The 27,970-nt window shown below is 40.2% G+C and overlaps 1 protein-coding gene across 1 annotated transcript; it reads right to left on the minus strand.

Annotated features, from left to right (window-relative positions):
• Positions 1-1,000: 1,000 nt before the first annotated feature.
• On the minus strand, positions 1,001-27,797 carry fam120c (family with sequence similarity 120 member C). The gene is made up of 17 exons (XM_008414621.3): positions 26,253-27,797; positions 21,350-21,596; positions 21,186-21,268; positions 18,662-18,790; positions 16,993-17,095; positions 16,803-16,876; positions 16,446-16,720; positions 15,592-15,754; positions 14,613-14,696; positions 13,577-13,748; positions 12,260-12,509; positions 10,362-10,476; positions 9,881-10,090; positions 8,761-8,995; positions 7,792-7,927; positions 7,537-7,600; positions 1,001-6,813 (listed from the first exon to the last, which is right to left on the minus strand). Exons 1-17 carry the CDS (start codon positions 26,766-26,768, stop codon positions 6,574-6,576), a joined length of 3,096 nt encoding a protein of 1,031 aa, XP_008412843.2. The 5' UTR covers positions 26,769-27,797; the 3' UTR covers positions 1,001-6,573.
• Positions 27,798-27,970: the final 173 nt, after the last annotated feature.

Genomic DNA, 27,970 nt, shown 5'->3' on the forward strand with positions numbered 1-27,970 from the left:
ACCTGGACGGTTCCTGAACATGGGGAATTATGTAAACACATCCTGTTCGGATTCAGAACCAGAAGTCCTCCTCGGCATTTTTGTGACACCTTTCTAAAAAGCAGGTGTCGTTTCTGGTTGTTTTTCCGCCGAACCAGGTTCGGTTGGTGGCAGCCAGTTAGCTTGCCTTTAGCTCGAATTGGCGGTTCTCAGCTTCCCCAACACCGATCACTGTCACCTCCGTCCTCCCACACACAAGCCCTCCCTACTCCCACAGCGCTCCGCAGTGTGTGTGAGGGTGTCCGTGGGCGTAAAAGCCACTCGTTGCCCCTCCGAACTTCTCGCTTGTTGGTTCCGAAAGATCCAGAAGCGTTAGCTCAGGTCTCTATGTTCAGCCCAGGTGATTTAAGAGCGCCTGCCAGGCTAAAGTCGCTTGCTACACCTCAGCGGCGTCCAGTGGAGGACCTCCACAGGAAATACGTCACCCGGGCTTACCACGTGACTCGGAAACACGCAAGTCACATTAACGGAAGTTTATTTTTTGTAGTTTTTTTTTTACTTGTTTCGGCGATTATTTGTTGAAAACACAAAAGTACACATTTAATTTTGTTCACAACAGATTTTTATTTGTATATATATTTTTTTATTAAATCAGTGACGCAATTGCGTTATGGTAATCAAATATTTTCAAAATTAAACTAAAATGTAAGCATTTGGAGACGTGGCAAATAACTTGAGTTCTATAGAAGTATTCACTGAACAAAGCAACGTGACAGGAAAGACTAAAAATAAAGATGGGATTACATGTACAAATAACTCAATTCAAAAATACTTTAAAATTGAGATTTTTAAGATAAATATGACATTCTCTCACTATTACGGTATTTAGCAAATAGAAATAATTTTGGTAAAATAAGAGACGTTCAGACAGATGGTGAGAACAAATGTCTATTTTGAGTATGAAAACTTTTGGTTAATCTGTAGGTCCAAAGTAAGAAAAAAAGACACTGGACACAAACTGTCATTTTTTTTACTAAAAGAATAAATTTTATTTCAGCACTGTAAGTCATTTCCCAACCAGTACAAACATGACTGCCATCTTAGTCTCTTCCTGAACCTTTCCTCCCCTCCCTCTGTGTGATGAGACCACCAACAGCCAGACAAATAAAACTTTGAAAAAAAAAGAGAAAAAAAAAGGAAAACAAAATTGAAACAAACTTTCTTTGCTTTCTTTCCACAGACTGTCTGGTGCTTCCATAATGCTAACAATGACAAATTATACCAACCATAATTATAACAGCAATAATGATGATAATATTTCTATAACAATTATATCATGGATACATTTGAACCCTTTTTTATTTTTTTTCGCTGCACAGGTAAGTTTTGGGTGGTTATAGGTACGGATGCATCAGGACACACGCTGCTGAAAATTGACCAAGGTGACGAGAAACGATCAGCCTGACTGGGAAAGTGGAGACGGTAGCGGAGGGGTCGGGGCGGGGTCGCTGTTGACAGGAGGGGGGGTGGCAGTGGCGGCGCAGAGACGAACAGTAAACGACCTTTTTCACCAGAACCGGACAGGAAACGGAGCGAATGGCGACTCGGTACGACACAAAGTAATACTGATTCTTTTCTAAGAACACATTTCAGACTTCAGTTCTCCTCACAGCTGAGATCTTTGGGGAGGCAAGCTGGCTTTGACTGAGCAGAGGGTGGATTTTCCCTAAAACACCTTGTTGAATAATTTATTAAAACACACCATGGCTTATAAAGTTAGGGCAAGATAATTATTTGAGGGCCACAAAATGTTGTTTTTTTTATTTAAAAATAATGTTTTTGTTTTGAAAAACATGTCCTCTTTACCTGGACAATAGTAAGAAAATCCATATTTTAAAAAAATAAAGTCTGATTTGTGGAGAAAAAGGAGATGCAAATAATTGATTGTTGAGATAATTGATAGTTTTCTAAAATCTTTGTCCCATTTACAAAGAAATTGAATTGCCACGACTTTCTCCAGCATATTAATATTATGCTGGAGAAAGTTAGATTTTTGTGAATATGTAAAACTTTAAAAACATAATGCTGCCCCTCCCCCACCTGTTGCTGAGCACTGCAGGTGTTTCTCTCCCCTTTTCTTTGGTAACAAGAAACATAATTTTATAAATTTGTTTCTTCAGCTGCAGGCGGCATGCATATCTAGTAGCTGACTGTAGCCTTAACAGGAGCTGATAGTCCAACTAATTGAATAGTTCATGTTTACTTTTCAGTGTAATACGCATTTTAATAAAACTACATTTTTTCTTCTTGCTTTAATTTATGGTCAAACCCTCCAAAAATCTATTTAACAGTAGCAATATGTAGAAATAGTTTCAGTTTCAAATAAAACTAAATTCTATCATGTTATGCTGTTTTTGAGCCTGTACTGTAATATCAGATTACTTTTGTATTGAAGCAAACCCAAAGTTTCTTCTCTAAAGAATTAATCCTGTGCTTATTTATGAATTGTGAAATCTATCCAATATGCTTGATTTTTATGTTAAACTGTATGAAATGGTTCTAGAAATGGTTTTAATCAACGTCAACCAGAACATGTCTCATCATGTGTCTGTGGGAAAATTCACCCTCTGTCAGCAGCTTTTGTTACCTTCAACAAGCCAAAGAGCTAAAAGGTGAGTCGGAGAAAGCAGAACAAATAAACATAGAAAAAAATAACTGAAAATTCCCCAGTAGGACCAAAGACGTCTGTTTTTTTTGTGTCTTTCCGTCTCTGAGTTGCTGTAGGACGCCTCAATTTCAGTCACTGAACAGAGAGGGAATTTAACTGCAATCCGTTTGCTCCATCACGGTCCCGGCCCGCCTCTGCGACCGCCACCGTTAAACCTCAAAGACTTGTCAGATAAATCACACGTGCTGTAAAATATTTAAATATACTCATCGTATTGATCCGAAACTCGTTGCTCGGGGGGTAGACTGTTCAGGTTGGGGGAGACAACGGGTGGGGGAGGGGCAGGTTTGGGAGGAAAAGGGGGGGGGAACATTGCGAGGCGTGCTTTGGTTCTCAGATGTTCACAAGAGATGTTTTGCTGCTTTGTGCAAGGGTGCAGAGAGTTCAGCTTGGACTGAATACGAGATCTTTTTTTTTATTTTTTAAGGGATATCGTAAGAATCAAACATTATGCAGACGACGATTTTCAATTCGAGAAGAAGCGGGCAATATTTACTCACATACATAAGAAACGGTGAAGTGGTCTAAAGATGCCATATAGATACAGGTAAGGAGAATGGCAATCATTACAGTTCAAATCTCTAGGTTGGCTAAGCGTATTTCAGTACTAACTGAAGCGATGGTAGAAGGTTAAGATTAGAGAGATGTAATACCATTAAAAATAGTAAGAAAAACACATTTGCACAATTGAATAAAACAGTTTTGATTTTTTTTCAGGTTTTTTTTCTTTCCACTCTGGCTAGATACATACAGAAACTGATTATCAACGTTAATATAACCTTTACTGTTAGTCGGGTTGATTAAGGGCGGGGCAGCCCAGAGAGAAGAGAGAAAAGAGGGGGATAAGATAAAATAAAATAAAAAAAGATTTCTAAAGGGCTAACAGAGGCAGAGAGAGAAAGAGAGAGAAATGTAGGGATTCATCTGTGTGTATTATATTTCTCCGTGTGTTTATGTGTGTGTGTGTGGTTGCTTTTAATGCGTGTGAGGATGCATGTACTTCCTCGGAGGGTCGAGGAGTGTTTGAGGCAGAGAAAAGAAGTGAAAAAATAAAAAGGTGTTGTAACAAAAGGAGGGCGGGGCTGTTAGAGTAACAAGGAGGAGAGAAGAAGAAAAAAAAAATCATCGATCAATATCTATCAAACTAAAACAGACGAGGACAAAAACGGGACACTACATCATGTGTTGTGTTGATTCTTTTTTAACCATACTAACTATAGTTTAACATCTATGTATCTGCGTGTTGTCAGTGTGTGCAGTTGCGTGCCAAGCCGACACATGGACCGTGTCGCGGTTTTCTTTCTTTTGTGTTTTTTTTTTTTGTGCAAACTTGCCTGCGTGGGATATTTCGAGTCAGAACGAGTTACCAAAGGTTCTCTGACGAACTGACGATCACTCGACTGCTGCACGCACGAAAAAACATAAAAACGTCTGCACAAAAGCAGAGAGAATGCAACTGAGTCCTGTCTGAATGTGGTGTGTGGGTGAATGAGTGTGTGTTTTATTTATATATCAGTGTGTGGCGTGGCGAGCGAATTGAAAGAGGGCATCGTGTGGAACAGATAACGCTCTGGCTCGCCACAGAAAAATAAAAAAAACAAAAAAGCCATCTGTACTTCTTAATATCTGTACTAATGTCAAAAGTTGAAAGCGGTTTTGTCTCCTAGAAAACCTAGACTCGGTATTTCGGCAAGTGGAGCTCTAATCTCTAGTCTAAGTCTCTGTGTCTGTGTTTTGCGGTCCAGTTAGGCCCTGATGCTGCTACCTGACTCTACAGACACCTACGGCGTCTCTGACGAGCCGGAACCTCCGGATTCATTTGGAGCAGGTGTGAAAAGACGGCGCCGCTCGGTGCAGCGCCGCTGCGGCTGACCGATTAATCGCCGGCTGGTAAACGGTCGATTTCGGAACGGAGGGAGATGTCTGACGTGACTACATTGACGCGTACAGTCAGGGTCGTTGGTTTGTGTTTTTGTTTTTCCTTCAGAAGAACTTCGTCTTTGTAACGGTTTGTGGCACACGACGATCGAGCACAAGTCAGTAATATAGTAAGAAAATAAGGTGCTTCTATTCTGACTTGCCTTTTTTTTCCCATGTCGATCTTTCGAAGTTCGGAGATTAAAAATATTCATGGCTGTCGTCTCTCGGCTCCAACTGCTTTCTGGGTTTACTTGTACTTCTGGATCTGGTCGGTAGGGGGAGCAGTAGGGCACATTTCATCGTCTACAAACATTAAGTGCTCTAATTCGAAACGTTTCCGTGTGTTCGAGGTCTCAGGGCGTCGCGTGATGCGGCCCACAGAGTCTCTGTCGCGTTTGTGGGAAGGACTTTGGGGCAGCGAGAGGCTTCCTGTCGGTCTGACGTGACTCAGCTCCAAGCCGAGGGATGGTGGGACCTGGGAGGAATTGCTACTGCGCCCATTTTTATTTATTTTGCTCACCTGAAACGGCGAACCTTACTGACGTACACTTTGGATTGAAACTTTCAGTGATCTGAAATGGTTTTGTTGCAGGAGTCATGACTCCTTTTAGCTTCAGTGAAAAGTTCTTGACTGACCGTGAGGTGCTGGAGGGGGGAACTCTGCTTGGCAGCCGCTTCCCCCCTCAAACTCCCAACATCTTCCATCTGTTTCTGGGCAACAACATCTTTATTTTTCATTTTTTGGCCTCAAGTCAAGAAGGTGCCTCAAAGTTTAGTTTTATTTCCATTTCGCCTGGTAAAAGGACTGTCCAGTGTGGTTGAATTATTATTTTTTTAAGACAAAGTGCTGAACCACTCTGTTCACATTCTGACGTCTCTCAAATAGATCTCTACCTTTTAAAAACGTACTTCTACGCGTCATAAAGATGTATTCAGGAGCAGGGGACATCCCTGACAGAACGTCGATTCAACCGTACAGGGGCTTTATTTAAAATACAACAATAAGTGCTTCTGCTGGGTTAATACAATCAAAGCTTTGGGACAAATAGGACGAAGGGGGAAGGGGGCGATCTTGCATACTTTAGGGTTTAAGGTGCATAAATTCATGGGTTTGGGGGTCGGGGGGCTCTCTCAGCACATCTAAGCATTAGGCTATGCTACATAGGTCAAAGTAAGATAGCACACTATTACCATGAAGTGCTCCAGTGATAATTAACCAATCGATCTATGTAGAAGGGGAATGGGGGATAGCTAGCACACAAGCTAATACTTTGTGTTTGTGTGTGTGTGTAGTGGAAGTGAGGAGGGGTGGGGGGGGTCACTGCACAGAAAAATGGTAAAACATTGCCATGAATCAAGAGTCAAACTCCAAAATTTATCTCGGACAAAAATGGTCCTGATTGCTATGGCAACAGAGCACAAAGACATGCGGCGGCAGCGCTTAGCAGCTAGCTGAAACCCTGTCCGATTAGCCGCCGCCGCAAACGTAACATCAGTGTGCGGAGATTTTAAAGAACGGGACCGTTTAAGACGCTACATCAGAAACTATGTTGACGTGGTGATTCTGGGTGGAGGGGGGGGCGAAGCTTTAAGCTCTGAGTGGGAGACGGTGACGATCAGGAGCTGTTTTTTATGTGTTTTTTTTTTTCCTTTTCGGAAGAGTGGAAACGGGTTGGGGCGGGGCGCTTACGGACTCATGGAGAAACCCTTTCTTCATAAAACGATTTAAAACCACATGAGTAAAAATAAAACGGGAGCAACGGCTAGCTGCTTCAGTCCATCACGTGGCGCAGGAAGTGAAAAGGCGTCACTTCCTGCTCCGCGCGATTGTGCACGCAGCTAACGAGACGTAGGAGGGGGATGGGGGGGCGGGGCTACAAAAAACAGGGGAAAGGCAGTCGAACACATAACTCTCTGAGAGCGGCGCGTCCCGGCGAAGGACGCCATCACTCCTCCTTCTGTAGCGCTCCGTCAGACGGGCAGTCGTCAAGGCAACAGGGGGCCTCCACTTCCACCCCCTCTGATTGGTTGTCTCTGCTGGCTAAGGCACACGGGATTGGCTGGGCCAGCTCCAAGGGCTGGCCAATGGCGGAGGCTGCTGAGCTGCCGTTCAGCTGCTGAGTGGACACCTCGGGCGCTGAGCCCGCCTCCTCGGAGGGCTTCGTGGGGCTGCTGGGTGGGGGCGTCTGCGGAGGACAGGGAGGCGGTCAAAAAAACCACATCGAATTAAATAAGCTGTTCTTCCAGTAACCATAAAATCGCTCAAATTGGAATTATGAAAAATGTTAGTTTATAAATCACTGAGCAGTTTAGCACCAAATTATATTCGATACTTTGCTCCATTTCATTTTATTACATCATAAATTCAGGATTGAAATAGATGCAGCACTGAAATGTCTTTGGTCCCCAACAGATTACATCTTTTTATTTATTTATTTTTTGCCACAGTGAGTCTTTCTGCTGTTGCATCAACCTTCCAGAGCTCTCAGGTCTTCTGGTTCTGCATCTCCAGAACCAGAACCAAACATGGAGAAGCAGCATTCGGCTTCTATGTACCATAAATCTGGAACAAAGTTCCAGAAAATTATTATTGATTACTGTTATTAATAATGTCTTGTGACAGTATTCAGCAGGTAAACTATGACAATCCATCCGGGCTTCATGAATCTCAAAGCTTTGGCTTTTGCTCTCCCACCTGGTCGTCCTTCCACCAACTTTTCCCACTGATATGCTTGGACATTGTACTCCACAATGCTCTTCTGCAGCAGAAACCAGCGAGCGTGCACTATGATCGTAACATTTTTGTAGTAACGTAGATTATTTTTATTCTCCTTGCAGATGAACAAAGTTAGTGAAAATAAATGTTTAAAATTAACTTCATGAATTCTTCTGGGATCTTGATGTCATACCTGTGATCTGTTGGCAGCTGGTTTTTTCACTCCCTTTACTTTCGCTGGAATCTCTTTACCCCGCCTGCACAGAACAAACAGAAACACATTTTAAAAGAAATAGTTTTTAATCTTTTCAACACAACCATTGCCAGCTGGACTCTGTGAGCTTGCACTCACTTGTTGCCAATTTGTAAAGATAAACAGTTTTTATGTGCATGACAATCTACTGGATGGCTGATCTTAGCTAAGAAGGTAATGTCTGGTGAGCCTCACCCTTTTCCGGCTCCCACTGAGACCACCTGCATGTTGAACCCTCCTCTGCCGCGTAGAGGCTTGTTTCCAGCCCACTGGCCCACCACCATGCCGGCGATCTCCAGCTTCCCTCCCTGAGGCGGGATGGACTGAATGCCTGGGCAGAGAAAGAAACGCTGATCAACGTCAGTCATAAAAATCTACAAACCTCATCAGAATATCTGATTTTGTGGTGCTGTTAGAAGTATTTGTAGGATTATTTTAGTAATTGATTATTCTGGTGATTAACTGAACAACAAAAAAAATTGGCACATTCTTCGACTTCTTCATTGAACCACTTAAGCTTAATTTATATAAAAAAAAGACATTAAAAATGCAAACAATTAAAATACTTTAAATAAGAAAAAAAATGTTTTCTTATCAACAAGCATTCATTTAATGAACATTTGTACATGCAAAATTTATAAATCTTTTGTACAGCTTTTGCTTCATTACTGCTTTGAAAATGTTCTGATTAATAATTGTATTGCAAAAGATGCTTTTTTTAAAAAACAATTTTAAATAGATGATGCTATTAGTTCTGGGTAGAACATATTAAAGAAAGTTTTCTGTTTTAAATGCAAAATGTGTTTATTTTTTTAAACTTTGAGTGAATTTCTGCTCTGACTGTGGTGTTTAAGCAAATTACCTTTTTACTTAAGTGTTTCCTCTCCAGTTAACGATTAATCGATTACTAAATTAGTTGACAATTATTTCAATAATCGATTAATCGTGACTAATCAGATGAATCGTTTCAGGAAGGCCAAGCCAAATATTTTAATTTTATAGCAAAAGTAAATATCTGTTGCTCAGGTTATTTATGACAACCTCCATCTAGTTTTTGATATTTTTATCAGCTGCGTTTTCCTCCTTTCCACACAAACTGACCTTTTAACCTGTAATTTTGAGCTCATGTTCATTCAGAACCGTGTGTGTTGGACCGGAGCGTACCTGGGAAAGCTCTGGGTCTGTGTTGGCTGGGGTGATGAGGATGGTGCGGGTGATGAGGGGGCATGCCGCCCATGGGGCGAGGCGGATAGAGAGGCATGGGGTAGAAAGGGGGCACCATGGCGGGGGGCAGGAAGGCAGGAGGCGGCAGAGGAGGCGGAGGGGGAGGAGGACGAGAGAGGTTGATGCCCTCGAGGATCGCCTGCCGCATCTTCTCCACCTTCGACACCAGCTCCTCCTGCAGAGCAGAACGATGAGACGCTGGATGAATCGAGCTCAACATGTTGTCAGCTGCAGACGGTCGTTTGGTTTTAGTAGGAAAACCACTGATCGGTGAAAGAAAGATGGAATCAGGCCTGTGTGAAACTGGCTGCAACTGACAATTACTTTACCAACATTCAATTATTCTGACGATTAATTAGATAAATAAATTTACACATTCTGCTTTCTTTATCGAACAAGTTTTTTTTAATACAATTTTAGAAATAAATTGAAAAAAATCAAATAATTCAATTCCATTTTTAAATGAGCATCTTATTGCCTACAATGCAATAACAGCATTTCGTCAGTGGTCATAGATTGATTCATTTAGTATTAATCATTAATATTTAGATACAGGTGCTGAATAGGAGAATTTGAACCAGGTGATGCTAAAACTGGGTAAAACATATCAGACAAAGAAGATTTAAAAAAAAAATTTGTACAGTTTTGGTTTAATTACTGCAGTGAATATGCTATTAATTCAGCAAAAGGTCATTTTTAAGTCGGTATATTCCAGTTAATCAATTATTAAAGGGATTAATAAAGTTAGCTAAGGGTAGCACATATTTACAGGTGAAGGTTTTTCATCTAAAATGCAGATTTTATATATTTTTTGCACAGTTTTGACTTAATTGCAGCCCTCATGGTGTTGTTTTATCAGCAAATGGCATTTTTAGAGCCTGTACACTGCAGTTAATCAATTAATTGCTAAATTAGTTAATTATTTCAATAATTGGTAAATCATGATTAATCTGATTGTTTCAGGCCTGCTGCATATGCGTCGCACTTTGTCTCCAGTGTGTGAAGAAACTAAACCGAAACCCCTGAGCCGTGTTTATTGCCCCCCGCCTCGGTCTCTTACCTGCCCCTCGCACATGTCCAGCAGGGCGGCCCGGTCGCGGGAGGCCCGCGCCAGTTTGCTCTGGAAAAGTTTGCCGTCAAAGAAGCCCCAGGGGCAGCAGTGTTCCCATGGCAACGGCTGGCCGCAGACATCATTGATGAACAACGCCGTGTCGACGCCGGCCATGAAGAGAGCAGCCAGCTGCACGCCGCGGGCGTCCACCTTCTCCACCTGACGGACGACACGGAGAACAGAACGACAAAATAAAGAAACATGGCTGCCGCAGATCAAAAACAAGAAAATATGTTAAAAGAAGTTGAAAACTGTAATATTATAACAGCTTTGTAATCGGTAGCTTCACCGTTACATTCTGCCACAATGTAAATGATGGGGAGGGGGGGAAATGAACCGTGCTTCTTTTCAATCGGGCCGAGCCGCTTCAGTGTGAATTGATTTCTCATTTGTTTCATGACGGACTGGGAATAAAAAAGCGACTCGTCACCTTGAGCTCCTGCAGCTGGTCGGGTTCGTAGAGCTGGCTGGAAACAGCCTGGGCCAGGAAGGCATCGAGCTCGTGTCTCTGGAGGATCCGTCCACCGGGCCACTGCATCATATACCTGAGAGGAGAACCAACCAGAACCGGCTTCATGGAGCAGCATCAGAAAACCAACAGCTGAGTCAAAACCAGATGTTAGGAACAGGAAAATAAATATTATCTGGTTCAGGGGTGTCCAAACTGAGGTCTGAGGGCCTTTTTTGGCACATGAACTGAACTTACAGTTCAAGATTGACACAACTCTGTTCCATCCAGCACAGCTTGTTTGATGCAAAATGGAGATTTTTTTTTTTTTCTCATGGTAAAATTATTACCGGCATACGCGATTACGTTGTTTGTGTGAATCAAACTTCTGCTTTACAGAAAAAAAACCTAAATAGAATATTCGAGATCAAGTAGTTCTGTAAGGAGAAAACTTAAGACCCATTATTAACATATGTAAGGAAAATTTATTTTTTATGAATTTAAGACATTTTAAGGTCTTAATTTTAGTTACATTAATTTAAAACCTTTTAAGGATATGCAGACAACCTGTAATAAGTAGAGACTTTTACAGAAAAGTCTATTTTTTTGCACCCAAAACAACTTTTAATTTACTTTACTTGGCTAAATATATTTATTTAAATATTTTCTTCTTTAGCCAGAGCATATATATACACATACACACACACACTCTGGCTACTCGTCAATTTAGAGTCCACTTTGAGAAGCTGCTTTTGACTCGGAGCTTTAAATAGAGCAGCATCATCTTACATTAAAGGAGTTTTCCATCCCTCCATCCTTTGCAGGTCACTGAGGTCCTGTGATCTGGACCTGCTGACTGAGCGTCACACCAGGCTGACGACTAAAAGCAGAGAGAGGTTCTGGAAGTGTCTTCCCCTGAACCTCAAATCTGTGGCTTCAAACCTTCTTTCTCATCCTCGCGTTTGCTTTTGTTATGCGTCTTGTAAGGTTTTTTTTGTAAAGGAACAAGAATCCTACCAGCTGCACAACATCCAAGACTAAAGGAAAACTCCCACAGAGCAAACCTCACCTTCCCTTCCAGCTTCTAATAAATAAAGGAAACTAAAAAATCTTAGAAAAATAAATGAATAAAAAAGCTTCCTTGCTAAAAATATGAGACGTGATGAAATGTGGATTGTGTTTAGAGCAGTGATGTCTGAACTTTTTGCCCAAACTGGGAAATTTAAACTAAATGCAAAAAAGAAATTTTGGGGTTTTTAGATTTTTTAGGGGTTTTGTTTTAGTTGCTCAACAAAGAAAAACATTTTTATGAAATCAGCAAATTAAAGATCGAAAACATAAAATTGCAACTTTATTAGTTAGATTTTTGTTGTTTATGTTAATTTCTTTTTTTAAAAAAAAGGCAATTTCTTTGGGTCATCAATAGTTTTCTGTTTTATTGACCTCATTTTTGCTATTTTAGATTTGTGGTCAGGAGCCGTACAAAATCATTTCAAGGGCCACAGTTTGGACAACTGAATACACCTAAAATACTTTTTTTAAATTCAAATTCAGAAATACCTTTTTGAATCTGATTTATTGATGCAATCTGCTGGCTTTCCTTTTAAACAGAAACCTTTTGAATAAGTGAGCCTGTTTATTAACTGGGATCAACTGGAATGTGTGTGTGATTGAACCAAAATTATTTTTTATAAAACGCTTTGGGACGAAATTTGTTGTGAATTTGTACTTATAAATAAATTTAATTGAAACTGAATTAATCATGAATAGAAATGAACCAACCACATTTAAATAAAAATAGTTTGACGCAATTAACTAGAAACAGACAGACATGGATGTGTGATGCCAAATTCATGACATTCAGCCTCAAGTCTTCCTACCTGAGCACGCAGCACATGAGCAGCAGATGCTGAGGGACTTGTGCTGGGTTGAGGAGGGCTGGGCAGTCGGAGCGCAGGCACGCCAGGAAGGCTCTGGTTCTCCTGGAGCGGTCCTCGCTGGCCCGGCCCAGCCAGAGCCGCCGCAGGTTGGGGCAGGTCCACTCCCGGAAACACAGAGCCGGAACCAGCTCCGGGGTCAGAGCCGACTTGGCCTTGCCGCTGCTCCACTCTTTGACGATGACAGGAGGAACTGGAACGCAGGGAGGAGGAAGCAGAGTTGAAATTTAGGCTCTTTATGTTTGGAGTAGGGACGGGAATCGAGAACCGGTTCTTGGTAAGCCCAGTTACTTTGAATCGTTAAGCCGCTTGCTAAACGATTCCGCTCATCGGTTCCCATAACGTGTGACGTATTTGAGTGATGCATACACTCTGTATTGAGAAAATATCCAAGATGGCGCTCTAAAATCTGTTTATATTTGACAAAACGAGGCGATACTCGGCCCGGTTAGAACATGTTCAGAACTTTAATCACAACTCAAGGAGCAACATCCTCAGTTAAAAACGCAGCATACAACCGACTGGAACGAATGTGAAGTGTTTGATCGGTTGCTTAGCAACAGTGGTGACCCTCGAGGGGCGGAGCCTCCAGCAAAGCGTCACCTGCTGTGAATGTCATAGGTAACGTTAAACTGCTCCACATCCTGGTTTAAATGTTAGCGCTGTACTGTATGAATAATCTCATATTAACATTTACAGTCATAATCAATAAATTCAGTATTTTTAGACAAACCTTGTTTACTATATTAAAAGCATAAAAACTGTCGATGTGCAGAAAATTGCATTTCATGTTAAAATGTTCATTTGACAGATGGATTCTTATTATTTAACCCACTTTTAATTTAGTTTGAATTGAATACAACATGGTGCATATTTTATACTAGAGTTTATTTCCCAACTGAAAGAGAATCAATAAGGAATCGAATCAATAACCAAGATCAATAATGGAATTGGTATCCCATCCCTAATTTGGAATTTTCCGTTTTGCCTGCTGAATGTAAGTAAGTAAACTTTACTTATATAGCACCTTTCACAGACATGAAAATGACATTTTATGATCAGTTACTCAGTACTTGAATAATGTTTGTACTAAATACTTTAATACTCTTAGTTGACCAATTTCTTGGAAAGCTACTTTTCACTTTTGACTAAAAATATGATCAAGTAGTGCTACTCTTACTTTGGCTACTTCATCCACCTCCTGTTAAGACCCTATAGAGATCATTTGCGCTCCGAGTCAGGAAAACTTTGTTTCGTCACCTTCTAGCGGGGTCCTCTTGCGGAGGGCGAGCCTCTCCAGGCGGCGGTGCGTTTCAGCCAGACTGAAGAGGACGCCGTACGCGTACTGTCTGGCAGCTCGGAACAGCAGGGAGGCAGGAGGCAGCTCCGAGTTGCACTCGTCCTCTATGCACACTGGCATCTTCATCTCTCCCTGAGGGACGACCACAAACCGTGAGCGCCCAACATCTCCATAGCAACCGTTTCTGTTATAATAACCCGATCCAGAGGATGCATCAGAAGAAGCTTTACAGCTGAACTTTCACAGCCCTGTAGGGTTTTGCTGTGTCTGCCTCAAAAGAGACAAAATACTCAGAAATGATCACTTATTCTGAAAATACGGCGCTCAGAAGAGCACTCTGGGAAACTGAGTTCGAAACAAGCGAAGGCCTCTGGAACTGTCCTAAAATTGTTCCGTTTTTGAAAACTGTGCACAAAACTATGAAGAAGATTCTGGGATACAATATTATTATGAGTAGCATGGTATTATTATATCTTTGTAATTTTAACAAGATCATAAAAGGAAGAGTAAAGGATAAATATCCAATGAAGATTATGTTAATAGTAAGAAAGAAAGCTATTAGAGTGAAATGGGGAAAGACGGACGCCCATTTGTCATAAACAATGGATAGGAAAAATAAAATAAATCTACATCACGGCAAAATTTACATATTGTCTGAAATACAGGAAACACAAATAGAAGTGGGAGAAATGAGCATTGTTCAAAACAAAAGACACCGACAAAAAATAAAGAACTAGACAAACTGGATGGGACAAAAGAAATATTACAAGAATCGCTCCCAAGCAAAGTTTTCCTATTTTATATAATCTTGAATGTGAATTGTTCATCTATGCTTTACATGTAATCAAACATGGACAATTCCAATAGAAAGATAGATGATAGGAAACAAGTGTAGGCTTCACTGGATGCTTCCGTTTGAACAATTTCTGCTCATTAAAACAAGTCAGCCGATGTTTTTGAGACAATGCGGTGAGACGTGGGTCAGGAGAGCATCACCTTAGTCAGGATGTGGTAGATCTGGGGGTACATCAGCCCTCTTCTGTGTCTGTGTTCGGCTACACGAAGAACCTCAGCACTGACCTGGAGAAAGAAGCAACAGGTGAAGAAAAAAACTGTTCATAGTTCGTACACTTTTCCTTCAGTAAAATTCAAGCATTTTCCAGTATCGTTTGAGATAAAAACACTGTTATTTTTAAATGTCTTGTGATGGTATTCAACAGTCTACAGAATATTATGCTAAGAAACGTTTTTACACAGAAAAATACAAAACATTTCTGGAAAAAAAAAAAAAGTTTTCTGGTATTTAGCTAATAAAAATAACTAATGATCGTAAAATAAAATGTATATATAAATATTTGTCTGATTTCATTTCAGACAGTGAGAAAAGAAACGTGCATGTGTGTTTTTATTACCTTTAAATATTTGGTTTCAACTAGAAGTCAACAATACATCAGCCTGTATTTATTCTGTATTTATTAATTTCTTTATTTACTGTCACTTTAAAAAAAAAAAAATCATACATTGATTTATTTTCTCCAATATTTTGTATTTCCATTTTATTCCCTTCAGTTTTAAGTTGACGCTTAATTAACATTTGTTGTGTAATTTCTATTATGTAAGTGGAGGAAGAAAAAGCAACATTGGCATCAAGGATTAGCCCAGAAAAAAAAAAGGTAAAATAATCGGCATTGGGCTTAAAAACCTGAATCGGTCGATCTCTAGTTTCAGCTATAAATAACGCTGGTCAAATTTAGGCTTTGACCAAACATTTATTACAAAACTGTTCAGTTTGAATATGAAGCAACGTCAAGGACTTTATACAGAAATCAAGCACTTTTCCAATCTTGAAACGCCTAAAATTCAAGCATTTTCAAGGGTTTCATTCACTTATAAGAATCCTGTCGAGTTTTAAAATTCATAAATCAATCTAAGTGTTTCCCACCCAGTAACATCAGCCGGTTTTCGAAGGTCTCACCTGAGGCAGCGGGGGTGTGGTTATGTCCATGTGACTCCGCGTCGCCATCGACAACAGTGACGGAATGTTCGACCCGCTCCCGTTGCCTTGGGAACCGTCTCCGGAGGCCGGCCCCCCTCTTCCAGCCGGATCCTCCCACCGAGAGGATTTGTCTGTTAGATGACTGCGAAGACGAGAGTTTCAGAAACATTCACACCTCTTCCACTTTCCCAGAACTTAAATCATTTTACTGGCAATCGTCAACGAGCTGTATGAGGTTTTTCTTTTTTTTTTTTTTGAGACAGCAACAAAGTTGAAAATTAAGAAAGATGAATTGAACAAAAAAAATCTTAAAAGTGTGGCATACATTTGTTTTCAGTACTACTGCCACTGAACGACACAAAAACACCGCACAACACCAGCAACGTCACCATTTTTTAAAAAAAAAAACAACAACATGAAACCAGCGTTTTGAAATGAATCCAAACAGGGAACAGATTTTAACAATTCCCGACCTTCCAAAATGCGAGTCCCTGTTTGTTTTTTAACTGAGAATCAACAATTGGAAAATATTTTTAAAAAAAAAAAAAAAAACAATGCGATACTTCATTATTAATTTTTATGTGAAATTTAAAAAATGTTTGACTTCATCCTCACAGCTTGTTATCCAAACATTCATTTTGATTTAATAAATGAAAAACCTAGTGTGTTTGTGTTTTTTCATTTTTTGTTTCAAACAAAAACATTTTCCTGTGTTGACGTCCGCTCTGATTACGCGTATGGAGCTCCACAGTGTGAAGTTCGCCTGAGTATGTTTGGGTCTGAAGCGCTTCGTCTTTCTGTTCAGCTTGTAAAATACGTAGAAGCGTATTTACTTAGCGTTGGTATCGTTGGGTTCGTCTCCGTCTGATGACGAGGAAGGAGACGGGGAGGGGCCAGACTGGGTGCCGGTGTGATGGTTGGGCAGGCGGCTGCCGCCCTGCGTGGAATCGTACGGCGCTGACCAATCGGAGAAGCCCATCTTGCCGGTTATCGAGTCGTTGCAGTCCTGGGGCGGCTGCTGAGGCGGGTGGAAGAGAGGGGCGGAGCCTGGTCCGTACGGAGCGTTCTGATACGGCGGCTTGAACCCTGGACCCTGCGGCGGCGGAAACTGGGATTCGGAGGAAATTATTATTTACAGGAGCGCGTGGGGATTAAAGACGTAGCCAAAGCTAAAAACAATAGAAATCTACCTGATTCTTTCCAAGCGGGATGGGTCCCATGTGGCCAGGTGGTCCCCCAAATGGAACGGGTCCAAACCCAGGTACTGAGCACAGAAAGGAGACGAAATTCAATTTTAGCCCAGCTGGTTTCACAATAAAACATATTCAGTCAGATTAAACTGATCACATAACATTATAACCACAACTGGTTTCTACTCACAGATGAAAGGCGAGGGCCCCATGTTGGGCGAGCGTGGTTTGGATGCAGCTGAGAAATACTCCACAGCTTTCTTGAATCGCTCCACCTTGTCCTCCATTCGTGACTGAAAACAGAGAATATGACAGAAAATCTCACATTATTTCCCTTATAAAGATTCACTGAATTGTTTTTAAATGCACATCCATTATATTGTTGTCTTAATGTATCACAAAAAATTCATAATACATAACTACGAGGATAAGTCATAATTTTATACTTCTAATTATGACTTTGAAGGTTAAAATTATGACTTTAGTGCCAGTAAAACTGCTCATTATGTACATTTAGCAGCAAAGTGCAGCTGGTTGTAAAGCTGCACTATGTAACTTGTATAAAAAATATTTTTTTTACATATTTGTTGAAACTGTCACCATGTCGTGACAGCATGTTAAGAGACAGATAAAACAGAAAAAAAATAAATATCAAGCTTCTCCACCTTCTTGCAGTGTTCCCAGTGCTAAATATAAACAACCAATCAGAGAAAGGAGGCGGATCTTAGCGCTGTCCATCATCTCCGTGTGGCATTGCTCATTATCTCTTCCATTTTCCTTGTTGCTCTCTGCTACGCTGCACATCCTGTTGTGTTTAAAAGGTTTTCCTGTTGTAAGTTCTTTCTCCAACATTAGCACATTTAGTAGCGAGTACATGAGGTTGATTGGCTGCGCTAAGACCCTCCTCCTGACTCTGACTGGTGGTTTATAACCGGTGCATTTCTTTGGATGGCAATAGCAGCTCAGGGAAAAGGTGGAGGAGATAGAACTTTTATCTGTCAAATAAAATGGTGACACTTTTAACAAATATGTAAAAAAACATTTTTATAAAAGTTAAACAAAGAGGTTTTAAAAATGCATCAGGACAACAAAAATCCAGCAAAATTTACTTAAAGGATTGGGGGCACAAAGTCTGAGAATAAACTAAATATTTTGTCGGAAAAACAAAGATAAATATTTAGGGCTTTTTTGTTCATCTTTTATGTTTAACTATTTCCAACACACTTAAAAAATAATGATAATTAAAAAAACTCAAAAAAATCACCAAATTTTTTGTGATTTTAATAAAAGTGGCCCCATGAACACTTTGAATCTGGCTAATCTGTTCTGCACGAAGCTTCCAGCATTTGTTTCAGCATCTGTGGCCAAGTTAGTTTAACATTATAATATTTTTAATTAGCTACCCGCTGTGATGTGGGTTTACTACTGCAGAATCAAACCATAAAGCACACCTGGAGCTGCTGGTGTTGGTTTTGTTCTTGTGGTTTTAATCACGTTTTTCAGCCTAAAACTGCTTCCTGCTGAAATCTTTCCACTGGTGAACAGTGCAGCAAACATTCGCCACTGAATTAGCAGATCGTCTTACGCAGACTTTAATCTCGCTGCGTGGTGCGGCGGAAAAGCACCCGACTGATCGCCGATGGAAACCCCCATTAGTCAGAGTAATCTTATAAAGCATTTGGATTTTTTCTGTAATGATGTTTGATTATGTCCACAGTAATAATCTCTTACTTATCAAACATTATCTAACATTATTCTGCTAAGCTATTTTTCCTGCAGAAACATGTAAAGCGACTGGGCAGGTTTCCATCCAGCCTTCAGGAAGCAGAGACATTAATCCTGCAAAGGTCGCGACCCACCTGTGACTGTTTGAAGACATCTCTGGCGATGGTGTCGAGGCCTCCCAGGTCTTTGATGGAGGAGACGTACTCAGAAACAGCTTTGATCACCACTTCACAGGGCGGCAGCACCAGCTGATGGGCTCGCACCTGAAACCGCAGCAAAACGTTCAAACTGAGAACAAAACGCTCATTTTATGATGAAGCGAGGAGGATTTTACCAATATAAATAGTTTCTGTTCACTTAAAACTAAATAAAAATCGGTTACTTTTAAAACAAACTAAATAAAGATCCCAGTCTTGATTTTCAGATGCGCTAACTCTTAACCAAGCTTTGGTTCGTGCTTCACTAACATTCTCACTCGTTAATTTTGCATAAAGTCAGGCTCTGTAACCGTCCCATTCTTTAAACATGCAAAGTAAAACAAAACAGTAACTAATCTGGTCAGATACAAGTAGACATGCGTAATTTTAACTCTGTAAAAACATTTCCACCCTGACTAATTCTTTCTGAGGGTCAACAATGAGCAGCGTTTCAGCTGAAGTGAGAAGAAATAGACGTTTTAAAGCAATGAGCACATTCACTAATCCACCAATAGCAGAGCTAAAGTTTTGCTTAGCACTTTTGCTAATTTTGAAAGCTTTTAGGGAACTTAGCTAAAGCTTCTCTTATCTGGGGTTTTGCAAGTTTCACAAACTTAAATTTTAAGACCTGTATCTCCACAGAAATGTACAAACGTCATCCAGACAACTGGCAATAAATCTGAACTTCACCCGTTACAAACACAATAATGTTAGCTAGCTAGCAAGGGCATGTTAGCAGCTAGTTAGCTGTAGCATCAACCGTCTCAAGTCGCAAAACGCAATGAAGATTTTTAAGCATAAGTCAAACTTTTGCTGGACAGAAAAGTCCCGCAAAAAACAACTGAGATAAAACATTCCTGTCTAGACTAAACTTAAGACCTCTGCCCAAGTTCTTTTCTTTTTACTCTGCTATTTTATAAACTTCAAGCTGAATAAAGTTCAACATCTATGTTAAAGTTTTGGTTTTCGACTATTAATACTTCTTCAAGATGTTAGACGTTTATATTCAGGCTCTTATTTTGAAGTGAGAAAAGACTGTTTAGGCAAACTTATCATTAGCGTTAGCATAACTCAGCAAATGTTTATCTGTTCCAAACAATCACATGTTATTGCGTCTCACATACAGGTAGAAACGCAATAACATGTTTGATCCTGTAGAGGGCGATTTAACAAATTTTGTGTGACTGATACATGGTGTGCATCAACATGTTTCAAGTTAGCGCTTTAGCATTAGCTTTTTTTGTGTCTAAATTTAAAAAAATGCTTAAAACATTTTGCAAATCTCAAAATGGAGTTAAGGATCTGTATTTTACTCCCTTCAGCAATGCGTTCCACAATATTAACTGATGTAAGACGCCATAATTATTTTGTCTTTAAATAATAAAAACCTGCTGAGGGAGAACCGCTGTGTCGCAGAGCGGCGTGAAGTCTTCTCTACTCCTGATGTAGATAATTAATGGTTGCTCACAGCAGTTGTGAACATAAGAGTTATAATGCATACTGTGAATTATAACTGTGTTACGGAGAAAATTAAATTAAATTGGAATCAGCAGGTTAAACCTGATTAGTCATCAACAATTAAAAAATAAAAAAGAACAGAAGCACAACTACATTTGGAGGCACTTTAGCCTGAACCAGACGCTGAGATTCCAGGTTAGTACTTAATGTGCCCTGTACATTATTTACCACAATGCATATCATATGAGAATTTTCATTTATTGCCACAAGTTTCAGTTATTGATGATGAATAATAAAACAAAACTGACAGCATGATTGGAAATGTTATTTTTGATATTTTCTCCACTCTGATCCACGACAGTGTCGATAAATATCAGTAGATTCTGAAATATGATTAAATGCAAATACTGTGTGCAGATTAAAGATATAAAACTGGTCTGTCATAATAAATCTTGTTGGATGTTAAATTATGGAAAGATTTATTGTTATAAACGATAATTTTGTTATTTTGGGACTATTTTCAAGTAATATCATAATAACGTAATAATGCAAGAGTATATTCTGAAATAAACTATAAATTCCAATGAACATTTCACACTGGAACTGAAAGACATTTTAAATATCCAAAATAAATAAACAAAACAACAGAAACAACAAATAAAAAAAAGAATTATGAAGTCCCTGTAAACAAAGCTGTCCTTCAAAAAAATGGCTAGTTGAGACTGAATACTTTAGTCATCCAGTTTTAGGTAGAAAAAAAAAGAACAATGATAAATCATGCAAATGTAAATTTAATTTAATTTACCATACGATTAATTGATTTATTAATTTATTGTGACAGGCCTTGATATAAATTTTCGTTTCAAATGGGAATGTTTTTCAAGAACAATATTTCTGTTTGTGGCACATACAGTTGGATAAAAAATATATTTTTTAATTATAATTTTTAGCGTTTTTGCAACAGTACCACAAAATATTGCGATAAATTTGTAAGTCCAAATACCTTGAGGGAAGCTAGTGGGTGTTCTGGTCCCAGCAGACTCCAGTGGAAGGCAGCCAGGTCTTCATCAGGCAGAATATGATTTCCTATAAGAGACAGGCGGGTCAGTTAGCGGCGGGTAAACCGTCCTGGGCTGCAGCGGCGGCGGCGGTCTGGCGTCTCCTCACCCAGCAGAGCAGCGAACAGTGGCAGGTGTTGTGTCTTCAGGCCCAGCTGCCTGGCCGCTTCAGACAGCAGGTACTGGTGTGTGGTCAGGTTCTTTCCGTTCCAGCTCAGTTTAAGCGCGTGTGAGGAGAAGTAGGCGGGCACGTTGCAGAGGGCAAACTCTGAGTCCTGAGCGATCAGGCCAGAAAATCCGTAGTCCCTGTAGAGAGACAGCACCTCCTGGTGGTGGTCCTCCAAAGTCTGTACAACCTGGGGGTGAAGGTTCGAGGAGTTAATGGCAAAGAATGACAAAAGTTGCAACATTTGCTATATTTTCACCTGATATGTTTTGCTTTCACACGGCACCGTGTCAAACAAACGTTTTGCAACACAGGCCAGAATCCCAAAGTTTCAAGTGTTCAGGGAGCCAAATTGTTAAAATATTTAATTTTATCTGCTCAGCAATAAATGAAAAACAATATTCTAATGACACAAAGAAGTGCTTTTTTTTTTTTTTTTACTCAACAAAAGACAGACATTTTTTTGGGTTTAATTGGTTTAAATAATTTTTGGGTCAATTCACAGCAACAAAAATGAGAACTTTCTTCAAAAAAGATAGAAGAATTAAAATGCTCCATTTTTTTTATTTTTTAGTAAGAAATTGCTGGGTGTTCATGGCTCTACTAACTATAAAATTTAAAATAATAAAAAATACTTAGTGCCGAACACTTTAGCTGAAGAATTAAATTTGTCACTGAAATTCTCTTGTTTTTTCTAAAGAAAGTTTGTTACATTCAATAGTTGAACAAAGCCAAAGTTTATACAAATTTATATTTAAGTTCAAATAAAAGCCTCATCACCTTATCTTCACTAAACCTAATAGATAAAAAGAAAATCAAATATTTTCACCACATATCTGGAAGAGTTAAACTGAGTTAAGTTGTTAAAATTAAATTATTTGGACATTTCATTGTCAAATTGTTTAGCTTGTGTTGGGTTTAACCGAATTCATTGCCAGTCGATCATATTTGACAAACCTATAATTGATCCACCATGTTGAACTTTTAGCAGAATATACATTCAGTAATTTAAACTACTGTAGTTCTGATTGCCTTCTTCCACAGGACATTTCGTACCAACCGTTAAATAATTTGAGAACACCGTGAGGACATTTTGTTCTCTGTTGGAACGGCTTTGACTTACGGTAATTTATAATCTGTTCGGCCTGCTGTAAGTAAACCTGGTTATGTGACTCCCAATAATTAATAAACCATCAAACTGTTATTTTAGTTTAATCAGGAGTCTTAATCACTGATATAAGTCAACAGTCCCTGACATTAATGAAAATACAGAGAAATATTAAATTCTTGTACATAATTCCGCAAAACACTTAAATATCAAGAGAAATAAACTGTCAATAAGAAACAGCTTGTTTAGCTCAGAATGTGGCTTTTATAAAACCCAAAGTAATGTTTCATAAGTAGTAAATGTAATATGATTTTAGTGATTCTTAGCAGTTATTCTGTATTTTATCACGCAATATTTGCACGCAATATTTGCATTTTAAGCATAACACTATGTTATGCTTAAATGATCCAGATCCTTATGTTCACACTGCAGCCTGAAGTGACCCAATTCCGATTTTTTGGCAATTCCAAATTTTTTGCCAGGGCCGTTCAAACTGCCAGTAAATGCTACCTGTATGTGTTCTGCAGTGTGAACGGGCAAACGACCTGAAAATGTCCCGCATGCGCAGTAGAGGGCGCAATAGCGTCAGCGTTCTGTGTTCTGCCAACCGCCATAAAAAGAAGAAGAGCTCAGTGTTTGCGGAAGTAAACATGGAGGCTAACGGTGGAGCTTAGCTTACATATTTGAAGTTGTTGTCCAATCGGAGCAGCATATCAACAACTTAATCCTCATTATAGTCCGTCATGGTTGTTGTTTTTCTTAGTGAGATTTGTTGAGAATCAGTGACCTTCAGTTCGGATGAATGCGACCTGGACGTTAAGTCACATTTGAATCGGAGACGTATCGGATATGGGTCACATTCAAAAAGAATCTGACCTGTGCTGTTCACACTGCCATAAAAAGATTGGATAAAAAAAATCGGAATTGGGTCACTTCAGGTTGCAGTGTGAACTATACTATAGTACTATATGAAGTGCATCCTCACTTTCCATATTTATGGGAAGAACTCACTAGCCTTCTACAAAAATTAAGATTTTTAAATAAAAGCCAAGAGTCATTTTGTTGTTGCACATGAATATGAAAAAAAAAAAATTTTAAGCTTTAAAATTAATTTAGTACATGTTTATAAAATCTTTTTTGTGGCCTTGACAAATAAATTGCATATTTAGCTTACAAATATATGTTTTATGTAGCCTAACAGTTTTAATCCACCATAAGTGAATTGTTAGGGATTGAAATCAGATTTTTTTCCCCCTTATAAATACTAGAAAATTTAAATATTTTTCCAAATCAAAAAATGCATAAAAAGTAAAATGTCCATCTTTTTTTTTTGTCTATGGACACATCAACCAACATCATGCACTTTGATGGACAAATCTGATAAAACATTACTTGTAAATGTTTCTTTTTATATTACAATTAAAACTATGGCCAAGATACTGCAAAAACTTTTTTTCTTTTATGTGTTTCAGTCCTTAGATACAAAAAAAAAAAAAAAAACAGGAATCAGGCCTCAAAGAAAACCAGAAATTGTGCAGGAAAAAGTCTGATCAGCAAAAAATGGTGAGTACAAAACAGGCAGCTTTAACCAGCTGCCGTTTCAAAATGTATCAAAGGTTAAATTATTTTATGTTAGGCTAGATTAGCAGAATCCAAACCTTTTGGCAAAGCCATAAAGCAAAAAGCACTCATGGGTCATAAAATACAAAAATAAAACAAGAGGAAAATAATTAAGATACATTTTTAGCTGCTCAATAATACAGTAAAGATGCAAGTTTCAAATAGAACAAAAATAGTCTAATTTTGTATTTACTCAACAATTATGAGAACTACTCATAACTGCTGATCTAAGACACAAAAAGGGCTGCAGGTCTCTGCTTACTTCACGATTTTATAGAGGGAATGGTTTTTCCTTCTTTGGCAAAATAAAAAAAATTGCAGCAAGATCAGTAGATCAGTGCTGTTTGCATTTAGTCAAGTTATAATAACCAGGGTTGAATGGGATTCTACATGAGGAAAATAAGTATTTGAACACCCTGGCTGCGACTTTGGAAGTTCTGCCACTTAGAAATTATGGAGTTTTCTGACATTTTCATCTTAGGTGCACGTTCACTGTGAGAGACATAAACTAAAAATAAAAATCAGGAAATCACAATGTATGATTTTTTAAATAATTTATTTGTGTGTTACTGCTGCAAAGAAGTATTTGAACATCTGCCAACCAGCAACAGGTCCTCAAAGATCTGTTAGTTCGCCTCTATAAAGTCCAATCCACATATTATTCCAAATTAGAAGCACCTGTTGGAGGTCGTTAGCCTCATAAAGACTCCTGTCCACCCAACACAATCAGTAAGACATCTATTACCAACACGGCTAAGACCACAGAGCTGTCCAAAGACACCAGAGACTAAATTCTAGACCTCCATAAGACTGGACAGGGCTATGGGGCAACCGCCAAGCAGCTCGGTGAAAAAAGATCAAGTGTTGGAACAATTATTAGAAAATGTAAGAAGCTAAACATGGCTGTCAATCTCCCTCGGACTGGGGCTCCATTCAGTATCTCACCTGGTGGCGTATCAATGATCCTAAGCAAGGTTAGAGCATTGAAGATGGGTCGCGGCTGGGTCTTCCAACACGACAATGACCCGAAGCACACAGCCAGGACAACCAAAGAGTGGCTCCGTAAGAAGCATGTCTAGGTTCTGGAGTGGCCTAGCCAGTCCCCAGACCCAAACCCTGTAGAAAATCTTTGTAGGAGCTCAAACTCTGTTTCTCAGAAATTAAAAGAGTATAATAAAATTATTCAAGTAAAAGTAGAAAGGACATGGCAGTAAAAACTTATTTGTGTTTCAGTCCTTAAAGTACATAAAAAAAAGAAGTTACTCTTTTTTGTTACTAGGCCTGTCAAGATAAATTTTGGTGAATGAGAAATGGTCCCTGACGTTATTCTATTAAATGATAATATTGTTGCTTTTAGACTATTTTAAGTAATATAAAAGTAATGAATAATAATGTAAGAACACATTCTCGGTATTAGTGGGTGCACTGACAGCAGTTTTCTGGCCGAACGTCGATTACCCATCTTTAAAAACCCTGACTTATCAATTCCAATTTTGGCAGATGCCAATTCTTCTGTCTAAAAAGCTGCTAAATATAGCAAGAAAGTTGCTGAGTTGGCAACAGTGGGGTGATTATTGTTAACTGTGAACGTGTAGACATGACCTGGTGGTCTGTTGGTCAAACCTCTCACAGGAGAGCAGATGAGGACAGTGGGCCATTTTTCAACCTTTGCTGAGGTAGATAAGTTTGGCTTCACAGGCTGATCACTGATCTCCCAAAATTAAGGAAATCACTGGACCCCTAATTCTCAAAGATCAATAAACTTTAACACTGCAACTGGAAGACATTTTAAATATCCAGAATAAATATACAAAACCAACTAGATAAATTATGAAGTCTCTGAAAACAAAACTGTCTTTCAAAAATAGGGCGAGTTGAGACCAAAACACCAGACAGAAGACTTATCATCCAGAAAGAGCAGAAAGAGAAAAACAATAAATCATGCACATGGAAATTATTGAGCTGTTTTAACTGATTTATTGCTAAATGCGACAGGCTCACCAAGTTACCACCCAACTCTGCCTAGAATGAACTTCTGTGCACAAAGGAACCACAAAAAGACACTAGCAAAGCCACAAAAACCAGTTCAAACAACAACCATCACTCCTCTTTTCTTACCCGCACTCGGAAGCGGAACATGGCGAGGCGGACGCAGTGGCTGAGGCAAGCCGGGGGCAGGAACCATGCCCGGGGAGGCGGGGTGGCCTTGCTGCCGACGTGGTTGACTATCAGCTGCGCCGTCTGCCGCTGGCCCTGAGCTCGCCGCGCCCACTCGGGCCAGCGCTCCTTCCCCAGAGTGCCGTTGAAAACCACGACGAGCTCCAGGCCGCCCTGGTACAGACAGGCCTGTGACAGGGCGGCCAGGTAGCCCAGCATGGCGTTCCACTCGCCTCCGCAAACCCAGTCCGTCTGGTAGCCTCCGTACAGGCGCTGCAGGCTGGAGTCAGCGTCGATCAGGATCCTGGCAGGCGGGGGCGGGGGAGGCATGGGCCCGGGGTGATGTAGGTGGTGGTGTGGGTGATGATGGTGAGGGGGCTGGCGGGCCGCGGTGCGGGCGAGCTTGAGGAGGTCCACGGGGACCGCCGCCCCGGGGCACCGCTTCTCTAAATACTCCTGGAAACCCTGCACACCCATGACGGTGTTGTTGAGCCGGTGTGTGTGGCCGGGAGCGGCTTCTGAGTACGTTCTGTACGCCGTGTTTGTAACGTGTTGTGGGGTGAGACGGCAGCTAGCAATGCTAACTGGTCTCCGCTGTAGTGACAAACTGTACTTTGAGTTCACTGGAAAACAACCGGCTGGTGAGGTTGGGTGTAGGGGAGGATCACCGCGCACTAATTTTAAATTAACAACCCCTGTGTTGTTTTTGTTAGATTTTTTTTTTCCAAATGCTAACCTCTCACTTTTGGTCGTGGCTGCTCAGATTAGTGTCCATCCCTGTGGATTTTTTTGGTGTGATGCCAGCCAAGGCCAGTGTTGCTACCGACAACTACAAAAAGTTCAACAGATTTCCCGCTCCCATAATTTGGCTTCTTGTCAACCGGCTTCCAGAATCAAACTGACAGCGAGTAACGGACATGCAGCGAGGTGGTGGATGTTGCAGTGAAATGTTGATCAAATGATAATACCTCTGATTAGTCCACATGAACGGATGCAGAGCTGCGCATTAGTTAGCAACCCACAGACTGGATGGCCAGTTCGCGGACATAGTGTTCAGATTTTAAAATTCGTTATTTTTTAATGACAGCTGAATTTTTTTGTGCCACATTTATGCGCCTGTGAAACGTCAGCACATGTGGAGCCGCAGCTTAATGCCCCGCCGGCGGTTAAAGTATCAGTTAAAAAGCAAAGTACTAAGCAGTGTGGCTAGCTGTGCTTCTATTTGCTAACGGTGGCTAGCCGCTAGCTGCTGGCTGGGTCCCCGGCGTGATTTTGACGCGTCAACTCCCGAAGACGAGTCCGGGGCGGACACGACGCGGAATGAAATGGATGTTTGACGAACTAAAAGAAAAGTAACTAAAAGAAAATAAAAATAAAAGCCCGATGGTGCCTCCCTCGCGTTCTTCCACGCTCACGGCTTCATGTTGCGGAGGGGAACGTTACTTCCAAGCGACATCAGCCATCTTGCGACTTCCTCGCGGCCCAGTGGAGTGGGAGGGGGATGAGTGAGGAGCGGGGAGGCGTCACTGCCGTGAAGGACTCTGGGACATGAAGTTTACAGGTGGAAACCATGAATCTTAGCGATTTAATCCTATACGCGAATAAACTACAACTACCAGCATGCGAGCGACTTCAAGTTTGACTTCGATATAAATCAGAAGAGTAGCTTTTCTCAAGGC

This window comes from Poecilia reticulata, chromosome 7 (assembly GCF_904066995.2).
Source record: "Poecilia reticulata chromosome 7, P_reticulata-male-v2, whole genome shotgun sequence".
Classification (NCBI taxonomy): domain Eukaryota; kingdom Metazoa; phylum Chordata; class Actinopteri; order Cyprinodontiformes; family Poeciliidae; genus Poecilia; species Poecilia reticulata.